Source organism: Pleuronectes platessa, chromosome 11, assembly GCF_947347685.1.
Source record: "Pleuronectes platessa chromosome 11, fPlePla1.1, whole genome shotgun sequence".
In the NCBI taxonomy this organism is placed as follows: Eukaryota; Metazoa; Chordata; class Actinopteri; order Pleuronectiformes; family Pleuronectidae; genus Pleuronectes; species Pleuronectes platessa.
Genome location: NC_070636.1, coordinates 20,154,588 through 20,167,808, shown reverse-complemented (window position 1 = coordinate 20,167,808; position 13,221 = coordinate 20,154,588). Strand labels below are relative to the sequence as shown.

The following is a 13,221-nucleotide window of genomic DNA, read 5'->3' as shown; positions in this document are numbered from 1 at the left end:
AACGACATACAGTACTACTCTATATAAATCAGTTATATTCTTATTATATTATCATATACTAATAGTATACAGTACTACCTTATATAAACCAGTTATATTATTGTTATTTATCATATATCAACAACATACACTACTACTCTATATAAACAGTAAAAATTTTGTTATTTTTACTGTTGAGTCAACATAATGTGGGCAACATCGCCCTCAAGTGGAAAGAGATCACACTTCTCTAGGTCCTAGCACTTTATCAACCCTGAGCTTCAGGCTGCGTGTAAACCAGGAGCAGTTTAAATCAACAGTTTAAATGTTACATACTGGACCATAGAGAACAGATTAAAACAACTAGTTTATTGGTAATGGCTGAAGATTACATGAGTAACTATAACCATGTCAAACAATCCTGAAATTCAATATAACGTATACATTTTTTGTGCAGGCGAATTACTTTTAGTATTTTAATATTCTTGCCTTAAATATGCACCACATCAACCTGGTAACAAATTTGTATTTCTAGTGTCCCTTATATCCTCCATGCAACTATTTCTTTATGAGGGATTCAAATATCACATAACAAAGACAATTCATATGTCCTTTTAGTTGTAGTCTACTGCAGATTGACAGGTACCAGTGCCACAGTAAAACACTACTTCTGCTTCCTAAAGCTTTGTGTTTAATTCTTAAAGCATAAAGAGGAACAAACGCATCAGGTTGGAGATGTATTATCAGATAAACATCAACAACAACAATAACAGTAATGATACTAATAATAAAGATTTATTCATACAGGACTCATCTAAACAAGATTACAAAGTGACCTACGAAATAAATGGGAATAAAAGTACAAGGCAAAACAAATATAAGAAAGATAACATAAACGAAAATATTAGAAACAAACAGCACTTAAAAAAAAGCATAAAATTACGTTTGTAAGCAAGGCTTTTTTTAAACAGGCGAAATGATTCCAAGTCTGTTCCCCTCAGGTAAGGAGTTCCAGAGCCCTGGCGTCCTGACCTGCCTGGTCGGCCTTAACAGCCTTTGACTTAGGAACAAGTGTCAAGTGTTGGTTGTAAGAGCTTCGATTACAACTTGGAGTGAAGAGAGTTAGTAGCTCTGTAATATAACTGAGGGCCGGACTGTGCTGAGCGTTATAACGTTTAAAAATAGTCTTAAAATCAAATATCCCAAATCTACCTGGCAGCCAATGAAGGGAGGGAAGGGTCGGAGGGATGTGGACTTCTGCCTGGTGTTGCTTAAAATGTGACCAGCAGCGTTTTCCATGAGAAAAGTAAGTACTCTGTTGATCCTGAAGGAAAGTTAGGTTAAAGCATAATCACAGTAACTTATTACATCTCAAGTTCAAAGATTGCCGAGTCGAAACCTCCAAAAAAAGATTTCTGTGGATTATTCCGAAATGGAGCCAGTGGCAGCGGAGAGCAAACCTGAGATGATAAATAAGAGAAGACGATCAAACAGCGCGAAGATATATTGTTCAGATGAATCAGAGACATTTTGATTTGTAGGGGGCACCATTAAAAACAGCTGGTTCCCAGAGCAGGTAAACTGGTGTCAGCTGAGGAGCACAGACTTTAGTCAGTAACAGATGAACAGAGGAAACTCAAACTACCATTACTCTGTCTTAATCACCACGCAGCACCACCGCTCTGTCCCCAGCCACGAATGTGACGATACAGAGATGACACAACAAGACGCCGTGCGGCTGCTGTGGTTCTCATTATCCGACTAATGAGCTGTCTCCATGGCACTCTGATCTGTCAGCCAATGACGCGAGCAGGCCCCTGTGCGGAGGGGGAGCGGGGCTCAGGGTCAGCCAGGCGACGGCTTGCGACGAGGGGCCGGCGTGCGGCACTTACCACCGCGAGGAGCTCGTTAAAGTGTCATTTTTGGCCAATATGCTCGTCTGTGTCAAGGAGGCCAATCAGCCATACTGTTCCCATCTCAGGAGAATGACTTTCATCCATCACCGTCAGCGATATGATGATATTAGCAGGTGTTTACTGATAGACCATTGAGAGGAAGACAAATGGAGATCCTGCAATCACCACACACTCAAAGTCGTGCAGTCATTTTACATACATGCTTATTCCTAATAGGGCCACATCAATTCTATCCCAGCATGCACTTGAAGGGGAGGCAGGTGGCCCAGGCCTCACAGGGTTTAAACCATAGACATGAATGACAAAGCGTTTCAATCGCCACCTGGTGGCTGGCTGCATTAGGTCATAAATCCTGCCACCTCCATGTTATTGTATAGGACAAGGACCAAACTAAAAGTACATGTCCCAATTTTTTTTCTTAAAGATGATTCATATTTGTTTTCACAATGATGTTTATTCAAGTGTTAATTTAAGTGAGATCATTGTTATTTGATGCTATAAAATGAAGTGGAATGTCGTGATTGACAGCTGAGACTGTCTCACGATTGGTTGAACACATCCGAGTGTATCATGGTTACCATTGATCATTCTTCAATCGCTGCTGTGCAGACTCTGGCTCCAAATGCATAATATGGCAGCGTTTGTATTTGGGATATTTTGTCTTAATTTCCGGAGAGACCCTAAGACCCTTGACCTCACACATACAGAATCCTTAGTGGCAGATGTGCAGATTCAGCAGCATTAGTGTTATATCAATGAAACCAGTGCTTGACTTGATCTTATTACAGTTCAAAACCCCAGTTTATAAAACAGCACATTGAAGGGGGTGAGTACGCATTATATTTGACTTTATTTGGTTCCAGATTATGATACAGGTGTTCTTACAGAAGTCTCAATAACAGTAACACCCACCACTGTACTTTAGGACCGTTTGGGATGTTTGCACAGAAGGTTTGATTTCCTAAAACTTATTTGAATAAAAACCTACTCTTAACTTTACACCAGAGTGGCTGTGGCTGAGAGGGTCATCCACTAACCAGAAGGTTGGTCAATCCAGTCTAAATTCTGAAGTCTACTTGGGCAAGATACTGAACCCCAAATTGCCCCTGACAGCTGTACAGACAGTGTCTATGTGTGTGTCTGATGGATGATGGATAAAATGCACATACATTCACTGTTAATGTGAGTATGAACGTTTTATGTGGTCATTAGGACTGGAGGAGCGCTATATTATTACAGACCTTTTTCTAAACAAGGCTCTTGTCCAGCATTTTCTACTGTGGTGGGGTCTTCACATTAATTCATACTCCTGACCTCTGGGACCATGTGCACAAAACCCCCTGCTGTGTTACCGGTGCGTCACTGACTCTCCAGATGTGTCGTTACTCCACAGCAGCATGTTCGAGCAGTGACTACACCTTGAAGAGAGGGGACACTGACACCTGGTGGGCAGATGACTCAGTGGTTGCAGATTCTCTCATCATCAGTTTAGTTTGTGTTCAGCCATGTTTTGGAATCTTTTAGGAACTCCTTGCCTTCCCACAGCAGGGACCAGGGTCTGATTTACCTCAGGAAACGTCCCCCTTTGTGTCTCCAGTATAACAACGTATCAGTGGTGAGGTTGCTTTAAGGCCTGGAGTTAGACATGCCTCCTGTTGAAATATAAGTAACACACACATAATGCAAACAATCACACAGGAATGTACATGAGCGAGTGTGAATCTTCACACAGACCCTTTCTCTGTTATCTAATGTATGAGTTTCTGTTAGAGTGGTGAGTTGCTGCTCCTTTGCTCTTTTCTGTCAAGTTCACAAACAGCGGCTGCTCCCAACATCCACAGTGATGTTGGTTCATATGTGTGTGTTTGTGTGTGTGTAATGGAATCTGTTGGACTGTGCTGTCCAACCCTACCCTCTCGACCCAGCTGTAATTACACCACCCATCGTCCGGCCTGGGCACACTAAGGCCGCTGTTGCCCACTTCATGTTGTGCATGTAAGCTTATAGTCCTGCCAGCTCTCGCTTTAATGACACCCAAGACTCCCAAACTGGAAAATGTAAGCAAACAGAGAGTCGGGTTTCTGCTCTGCAGGATATAAAAGTGTCGAAGCTGAAACCATCGTCATCCTGCCCTTAATGTGGGCTTCGCTTGAGATATCAAAAAGACTGACGCTGGCAGTCATTTTGTGGTCGAGAAGAAAAAAAGAAAGATTTCTGTTCAACATTAAACATTTTGTTTTTACCACTGGAAAAAGAAACAGTTTTCCTCAATAAAAACACATCCCATCAAATCCTCTTCTGCTGTGCCCAGCTGATTTCTATTGGGAGCTTCCATGCAACAGTTTCATTGCTTAAAAGCAGACCTAATTTAAATAAAAAAAAGTTTTGTTTAGTAACTATATTTGTCATTCTGGCAGTGCCCCAGCCTCTGTTTTTGTTTGGTCCTTTTAACTTTCCATGTAACTTTCCCCATGTCTCCTCACGGCGAGGCTAAATATTTCATGAAGAGCCCGAGGCTTTCCCCGGCACATGCTGTACCTCTCTGTTCCCGGGAAGCCCGAGCAGCGGGAACCAGACAGCAGAGAGTGGACGTACAACCCGGCAACAGACGGGAGCTTGTTGTTCAAATACTTCACATCCTCTTTCATTTCAACCCCACTTGCTTCTTTTCATCCTATCGTCTGCCCACTTTCACCCTCTGAGTCCTCTTCTTCAACACTCCTATGTAAAAATAATGTGAACTTTAGTATACCATAGTATTTTATACTTTACTATAGTATCTGATCATGTATTATCGTCATATCAGTCAAGAATCCTCCACATTTCTGTTTACTGACCTGTTCTACTTTCTCACCTCTGGAAATTGTGCAATAACTTATGGATGCATATTCCTTTACACTTTTATTCTCTTATAGTTTTTTAGTAATGTATTTTGATCTGACCTGTCCTTCTTGTCCAACCCTTTTCATTGTATGTTTGAGCATGAGTTAACTTACATATGATAAAAAAAAAAAAATGAAACCTGTGTGGCACACATCTCATTTCACATTTACTTACTACAGCTGCAGAGAAGGTTGTGTTTTCAGCCATGCACAATTGTGGGCTGGTTTGTATTTTTGTTTGTTGGCAAAATGTACAAAAAACAGGATGTGGTTTGGGTCAGGAAAGAACCCATCACATTTTGGTCTGGATCCGGGGGCGGATCCAACAATCCTTTTTCACTTTCACTAACATTGTGAGACAGGAGGTTTTATTTATACTTTGACAGATTTCTCAGGATATAATTCATGGATCTTGATGTAAATAATTAGGCTTATTTAAGGACCATTTTTCTAGGGGACTGTTGGGCCTTGGTGGAGGTATGCACTCTACTGAGGGATTTTCTAATGGTTGGTGGATATGTCATTGGTTTTGTAGTTGTTTCTAAACCAAAGTATTAAAGTCAGTGATCACAACAGTTACACCATGAGGAAGTCATGGATGTCTGCATTAATTTTATGCCTGTCTATTTAACATTGCTTTTCACTCAAAACCACAGATGTCAGCCTGATGGTCACAGTTATCTGTCAAATAGTCTCTGATACTGTGTTTCAGACGGATGGACAAACGGACACACAGACATAGCCTTGGACTTTGTATGAGCAGTCCAGTGTCATTACATTTCCATCTAAAACATACAACTGCTTGTTTAAAAGATGGACCCTAAAGACTGTTATTGCCAAAGGAACCACTCCACATAATTCTTATTAATGGATATAATGGTTATAAAAAGACTCATAATTCTTGTTTTTATGACATTACTGACATCGTTTTGAGGCCTGGCTCTATCTCGAAGATAAATGTTTAACCATTTATAGCAACACCTTTCTTCTTGCAAACAAAAGTCTCTAAAGAGATGAGGTTTTAATGTGGTTTACCAACCTGTGCTGCTGTTCTCTGTAGCTGCAAAGAACCATCAGTCCTTTCTCCCCTGTCTCCTGTGCTCTGTCCTTCAGGTGTGGCCATGATGTGACAGACAGCTGCCAGTGGTGGCCTGGTTTCACACCTTGGCCCCCCCCCCCCCCCCTCCACAGACAGCAGCCTGGGAAACCACAGGCCACCAGGCTGGCGCCAGCCTGTACGGCTTGGTGCAGGGCAGCCGGCCCAATCAATACCTCTGCATTTCCTGTCCATTTGCTCAGGTCTCTTCATTAATAATTACTGCTCGGCGGAGCTTCAATGTGCTGGCTGGCCGGGGCCAAGGGGAGAGGCTGTGTGACCTTTCCCCGCCCCTGGGTCGACTTGGATCACACACACACAGACGTGGGGACAGACATGAGAAGGCAACATAGAGGACATTACTCCTGATTCCCTCCTGAGAGACAGAATCATGCCAAACTCCATTTAAAGTATTTTATGTGCAGCTGTGCTTATCAGCAGAGACACATACTAGGTAGAACATGACTTTCAACTACAGCCACTTTTTGATTTGGCAAACACAAGTAGAACCAGCAGCTATGATTTCAGCATCATTTGAGATGTGCAGCTACAAGCGCAGGGAACCAGTTCAAAAATTAAATCAAATTTGTTAGGATAAGTGCTGCCTGGTGCATTATTTGCCGTTCATGGTACATTTTCCAGACGACAATAAGGATTCCTCACAACATCTTAAACTGCGTTCTGCCTGGTATGTGGCTTCGCTGATAAGCAAGGTAACAATTAACTGCCAGGTTTTAAAATGCAGCTCAGCGTGACATTTTCTCCACGCAGGGTATGACGGGTATGTAGCACAGACAGCAGAATACAAGACCTGATGCTGACGTCATGTGTGTTTATTTCTTTTTTTTAAACCATGACCATTATACCATCCACAACAGAGCAGAGCAGTTCGTCCAGACGTGAGCCAGCACCTGGCTCAAAGGAAGTTCTCATGTCTCTTCAGTGTCCTGTTGCCTCTGCAGACAAACACCTCAGGCTGCACATGTAGAAACAGCTGTGTGTGTGTGGGGGCATGTGTGTGTGTGAGACAGTGTCCAGGTCAAAATTTGCTGACGGTGGAGGCGATGTTTTCCAAGGCGGATCTAGCCTCGGAGGAGGGGAAAGCCTGGATGGCCTCCAGAGCCTTGTTGCCATGGTAACGGCACAAGTCCACCGCCGAGCTCATGCCTTTCTCCGACTTAACCACCGCCAAGAGCTGTCGAGGGATGAAAACACACATTAGTTTGTCATGTTTGTGTCACTCCAGTCACAACTACAACAAAGCCAGACAAAGTTATCTCACTGTGAAAGTGGATCGTACTGAGGTACAGCACCACTTTGAGTGACAGGAGACACAGTGTAGAACACAATGTGTGCGTGTGCACACTGCCCCTGGTACCACTGGAGGCAGGTTATCACATGTAACTACTAGGAGAATCACTGAGACTGATCACTGGGAGATTTAGTGAAAACAGTTTCTCTCTTATCAATGAGAGCAGAAATGTCCGGAACTTTATTTCTCTACAGGTTCACAGGTAAAAACTACAATTTGATTTTGAACTATTATCATATCTTATTTAAAAGCAAACTGAACATAATAAATATTGCTTGTTTGTTTGTGTATGAGGATTGGTAAAACAAAATTCTGTCAAATAAGCTCCATCCAGTAGGTTTACAGTTAACAGTTAAGTTTACAGTTAGAGTGTGAATTTGACACCATGTGCCTTCCTCAATTTTATGGGGCAATAGTGTCCAAAATTATTAGTAATTGGTGAGATGCACGAATGAGTTACTGTAAACAAGTGAAATACACATTTGAAACTCAACTCACTGTATTATCATTATAACAATAATAATAACGTTTTTTTCCAATACATTTTTTATACAAAACATCTGATACGGGGGAAAATGCTCTGCTCTTTTTGTTTTCTTCATGCCAATCACATTCGTCCAGGGGGCGACACTCTGCCCGGGATGCAGCGATGGTGTCCATGCAAAATAGTGTCTTTTGGGGGATATTTTTTGAGACACAGAGGAGTGAGCGAGTACTGTCATTAAAATGTCTTTTCCCCGTCATTACCTTCACAGTAAAAGACATATGTCGACTGAGTGATGGTACGATTCAAAACTTCTTCAAAACTAGCCACTATTTTACCACGTAGGTTGTAGCACTGAGCTTGTTGTGGTGACGGAAATGGAAGGCGAGGTGACTGACTCCTAAAATGGCAGGCTTATACCCACATGCTGCTTCTGGTGACTTCTTTCATGTAATGAGTAACCATTTTCTAACATAAAATTCCCATAATACTAAGTTTTAATAAATTAAAGTGTAATCTGGGTTAATATTTTCTAAGTGGGGATGAAAGACTTGAAGATTGGAGGAATTCATGTAAACATTTTGGTTATTTCATCACAGTGATTTATAATAGTTAGTGTTGTAGCAGTCAGAAATAAACACAAAGTTGTCCTGGTTATTGTGCATGTTTGTCTTTGTACTGAATCAAAGCAATGTTATTACACTTGAGGGCCCAAGGTCTTTCTCCTTCTTCCCCAAAATTTCATCCCTCTCTTGTGTCCTGCTCTCAGCTTTCCTCCCCTCTTCTCTTCTCTCCTTCCAACTTCTCCTCACGTCCCCTTTTCAGCAGGTCTGCTGAAGGAGATTCTCTCACAATGCCACTGTCTCAGAGCCTCGGTGTCTCCTCCACAAATAGGCCTCGGTAACTAATCCTTCCTGCTCTGGTTTCAGACGGGACCAGATAACCCCCCTAATACCATCAGACCCCTCCTCTGGAGCTTCACCCTCTCCTTGTACCCCCGTCCCTCCCCTTCTTCCCTCACACGTTGACTTTGGAAAGCTCGGTTCTCAACTTTGATATAGGTTACAGGGAAAAGACATATTGTTTCTCTGTGGTGGCTCTGTCGGATACAGGGCCACCAAGTACACAGGTGAAAAACAACAAAGAAACATTCAACTATCTGATAATGTTGTATCAGAATCTTTTGAAAGATAACAAGCAACAGAAGCTGCAGCAGGGAATAACAGAGCAGTAGTCTTGTAACATTGTAGTTTAAGAGCTGAGTTTTCTGTAATGACAAATACATCAAGCAGTGTTCTTACCTTTGAGTAATCCAGCTGGTTTCTCAGTGTTTTAGCCTTTGTGAGAAGACAGAAAAGGAAGTGTTTACAAGATCACTTTAACATCATCCTCAACACATCTTTACTGACTTTTAAAAAAAGTGTAGTTAAATGAAATTTAAGATCAGCACGAACCTAAAAAACATCTGTAAATCATCTTTTGTTTGGACTCAATTTAAATCCAATTTTCCCAACTGTGAAAATGCAAATCTTCTCCACCTACTTTGATCCTTACATACTTACATGTTAAATTAACATTTTCAGTGTAAAGACAATGTCACAAATGTTTACTGCCCTCTTATCATCTTCTGTTACTGTGTCATCTGGGCTGGATTGACTGACAAAATCTGAAACCTCTATATTAAAACTGGATGGTTTAATGGATTTCCTGTTTCGTTAAAGAGAAAACCTTATTAATGTGATAACTTTACAACTAGAATGTCACTCAGTAGAGCTCATATCTCCATCAAGGACCAACAGTCATCTTAAATTCAATCAAGCTGTTCCAAATCTAACTCAGTCTAAAATATCCGTTTTCTAAATAGGCCAGATTTTTTTCATCAAGATCCATGAATTATTCACTAGGTTAATAGTGGATATGTAAAAAACAACAACATCCCAGCTTTCAAAGTTGAAGAAAGTGAAACAATTTTTTGAATCTGCCACACAATTGAATGGGTTCATCCCCGACTAATACTGCATACTTCTGAAAAGTGTCATGGAAAACCGTCAAGTACTTTTTGTTTATACAAACACACATAACATCCTTTGCGTAAGTAAAAATTGGGAGAGAATTGATAACCTATTTCTTTGGTGGATGGGAGAATTCCAAAGTTTTTGTTTTTACATATTAGGCTAAATATGTTGTAGCCTGTTAAGTAGGGAGGAAGGAATATGCTGAAACAATCTTTGCACTATATTGAGTTATAAAATAAATATATGTAATTGTTTTCTAATGATGAAGTACACTTTTCATCACCTATGAGCAGCCTGTTTGTTTTCTTCAGAATTACTAGTCACTGACGGTCCCAGTACTAACTACATCTAGCTTGTGCAGTGGTGCCCATCCCTCCTGTACCTGCTGCAGCTGCTGATGCCACCTCTCCTGGCCGACGATCTGACGGTGGAAAACTACCGGGGCGGCATCCAAGCTGAACGACAGCAGCTCTCCCACACCGCTCTTCACAAACGGCTGCAGGTCAGAGTTCAGCTGCAGAAGGGAGAGCACATTTTACAGTGAGACGACAAATCTGTGAGATACCAAGTCTTAACCTGCAGCCGACAATTAAACGGAGCCGGTGGTTAAAATGAGGAGCCAGCCTCCACTCTGAGCGAGCGTGTTAATGAGCAGCCTGATGAACAGTGTGCTGAGAGACAGCTAACCTGATGGTTCTCCTTCAAAGACCTAATTTCTGCTTCCTCCCATGCTGAGATTCCCAGTAGCCAGTGAGGCCTACAGACAGGCCGCTACAGGGAGCCGCAGCAGGAGGGGACGTACTAATACACCACTGTGAGTGGGATCAGTATGAACAACTTTTAGTGTAGCATCGCTAAACTACTGTTGTAATCACTGAACCTCGAGAAGTATTTAAATATCTGTATTAACATCAATGGCATTTTAGCTTTGAACAAATCCACCATCCTTACAGGGTATGTTTGCCACCAATGTAACAATAATAAGACACCTAAATCTAATTAAAAAACCTTGCTTCATCTACAAAGGATAAATTAAATATAAAATAAACTGTCTGGTTCTACAGGTTACTGATTACAGAGACAGAAGAGGAACAGAAGTTTGGACACTGCTGTTTCCTGTAGATCAGTGGAACATGCAGCCAATCAGCAGCCAATAAAGATTAATTCATTTTTTTATTTTTATCTAAATCAATCACGGTAACAAAATAAACAGGAACAGCACAGTGGTCAGGCGGGACAAACATCCAGTACATTATGAAAAACCTGAAAACATGGTTCACAATCATTGGATAAATATTTATGATGTAATCATGAAACTAAAGTTAATAATTTATATTTTTATAACAACAAAGTATCAAATAAGAATATGTCATTCTATTATCATGATTATATATAAAATGTGAAATGTAAGGCTCATAGTGACAGACCTACAGAGAATAAACACATCAATCTACAGCTTAACACAGCTTTGTAGTGACTTCTGGTTTTGTTTAAATGTCCAGCTGCAACTTTACTGTCCTAGTTCACTCTCACTGCTCTGATATCATCTGTTATAGCTATAGCAGGGAGCTGGTTTCAGGGGAAAGGCTCTAAAAACCCGTCTGTCCATGACCTGCTCAGCACCAATCAACAGACAGACCCAGCTAACATCCTGTACGATCCAGAAATGCTCTGACTACAACTTTCCGAAAACTGAGGATGCACGTCACACCCTGATTGGTCTGGTCTGGCTGTGCAGAGCTGTGGAGACGGGGCTTGAATTTCTCTTTCTAGCTTTTTTTTTGACTGAGTGAAATACTATCGATGTCTCCCTGGAGAGTCTGTGAACCTGCGCTGTATGAATGAATTATTATTTCATTTATTTAACACCAACACACTCAGCTTGTTTGTATCATCAGAACTGGGTGGGGGTTGGTTCAGTGAAACATCCTTATGCCACAATAGGATGATGTAAATCTTGCTGATCGCTCACTGGTGTGTAGGGAAATACATGTATGTGATTCTTCAACCCAGGGAGAAAAGAAAGTAAAATAATGTGAAACAATCAAAACTTAAAAGTTTGATAGAGAAGACATTTTTTTTCTTGATTGACCCCATTGCTCAAAACTTGCAGCCAATTGAGAAAAAAAAAATCAAGACAGACGACTGTGATTATCTCCTTTGACCCTTATTAATCTGAGATCAGTCTCACCTTGTGGCCTAGTGATAAGTGCCTGCCATACTTGTAGGCCAGCCTTTGGGACTCCTTGTCGTGTTTGGCGAGCTCCATCGCGGCTTGACAGCTCTTGGCGAGCAGCGCCCCGTGGGACAGGAACGTCTGCTCCTCCCATGTCTCCACGTCGACGCCGTCGGTGAGACCGTTCTCCTGCAGAGCAAACAGAGTCAGAGACATGGCCGGCCTGAGCTTTGACTGCCTCTACTGTACGACTTCAAAGTTCCCACAGAGCACCTCAAAGCCTCTCAATCAAAACAACCCCTCCTCCTCTGTGATTTTATATTTCAGTATGTAATTGGATGTGCACCAGAGGGTAACAGCAATTTGACACAGTATTTCCCACAAGTTCTTCAGTTTGAAACCGAGGGAAAATGGGAGGGGGGGGGACGCTGAGCCCGAACAGGAAAACACTCTTTTAACTCTACAAACAATTCGTTGTCAAAGTTGTTTTATATCAGATATAAAGTCAAACATTGAAAACATTATAAACACCACAGGTATAACACGGTTCAACAGACCATCTCCAAACGAGTGCATGTATTTGGTAAGATATACTTAATAAGAATAATAATAGAGAATACTGAGAAATCACTTCATTGTAAGAAGTTAATCTAAAATCACCATCGAAGAGGTCAACTAATCCTCATAAATCTTCCAGAACAAAGGTCAACAGAGCTAGAACAAAGTCAATAAAAGTGTCAGTGGCTTCATCTATACTACGCTTTAGTTTGAGAGCTGCTCTGTCAAAGCAGAATCTCTGCATGCACATCATTTGACCACTAAAGTGCAATGGGCATGCACATGCTGGTGGAAACATGAATTGGGAACAGCTGGTGTCCTACTACATGTAAACAGTTGAATCATCGTAAAATGCAGAAGTTTACTGAACAACAGCTGTTGGTTAAGGCAACAGGGTCAGAAACACTTGTAACTGATTATCCACGTAGCCTTCTACTCCAGTAGCCGAGGAGGCTAATGCTGGATGCCATCTCCAGGAAGGGCTTCCTGTGATAGGAACCTGACGAATCCACAAACGCTACATCTTGACCGCAAATACTTAATTAGCAGGCATTTGTGAGTGTCTATATGATGGTTTCCAAGTATTTCAGTTTCTTCGCATCCATACTAAAACACAGCCCTGGAGTTTTCAAACTGAACGGGGCTCAGTTTTCAGTTCTCAGTTTTAGGCGTTTAAAAACTTTTTGTATCCGTAGTAGAGTTAATACGTTTGTGTGTGAATGTAGCCTGTGGCTTTTAGCTCCAAAAACCATTCATTCGTAATGAATATGTAAACCTTTAAAACTGACCGCAACTGTATACTT

General features: G+C 41.4%; 1 protein-coding gene and 1 long non-coding RNA gene across 2 annotated transcripts in view; both read right to left on the bottom strand.

Annotated features, from left to right (window-relative positions):
- Positions 1-2,302: 2,302 nt before the first annotated feature.
- On the bottom strand, positions 2,303-5,933 carry LOC128451015 (uncharacterized). Its single transcript, XR_008340061.1, has 3 exons — positions 4,953-5,933; positions 3,463-3,547; positions 2,303-3,337 (listed from the first exon to the last, which is right to left on the bottom strand). It is a non-coding gene; the product is annotated as an uncharacterized LOC128451015 (long non-coding RNA).
- Positions 5,934-6,685: 752 nt separating this feature from the next.
- The window catches only part of pdss2 (prenyl (decaprenyl) diphosphate synthase, subunit 2), a 28,067-nt gene continuing 21,531 nt past the window's right edge, over positions 6,686-13,221 (bottom strand). Inside the window, exons 5-8 of the mRNA XM_053434496.1 lie at positions 11,876-12,049; positions 10,067-10,198; positions 8,971-9,006; positions 6,686-7,068 (exon numbers count right to left, since the gene is read on the bottom strand). Of these exons, the coding sequence (XP_053290471.1) occupies positions 6,913-7,068; positions 8,971-9,006; positions 10,067-10,198; positions 11,876-12,049 (498 nt within the window). The 3' untranslated portion in view covers positions 6,686-6,912. The remainder of the gene's footprint in view (positions 7,069-8,970; positions 9,007-10,066; positions 10,199-11,875; positions 12,050-13,221) is intronic.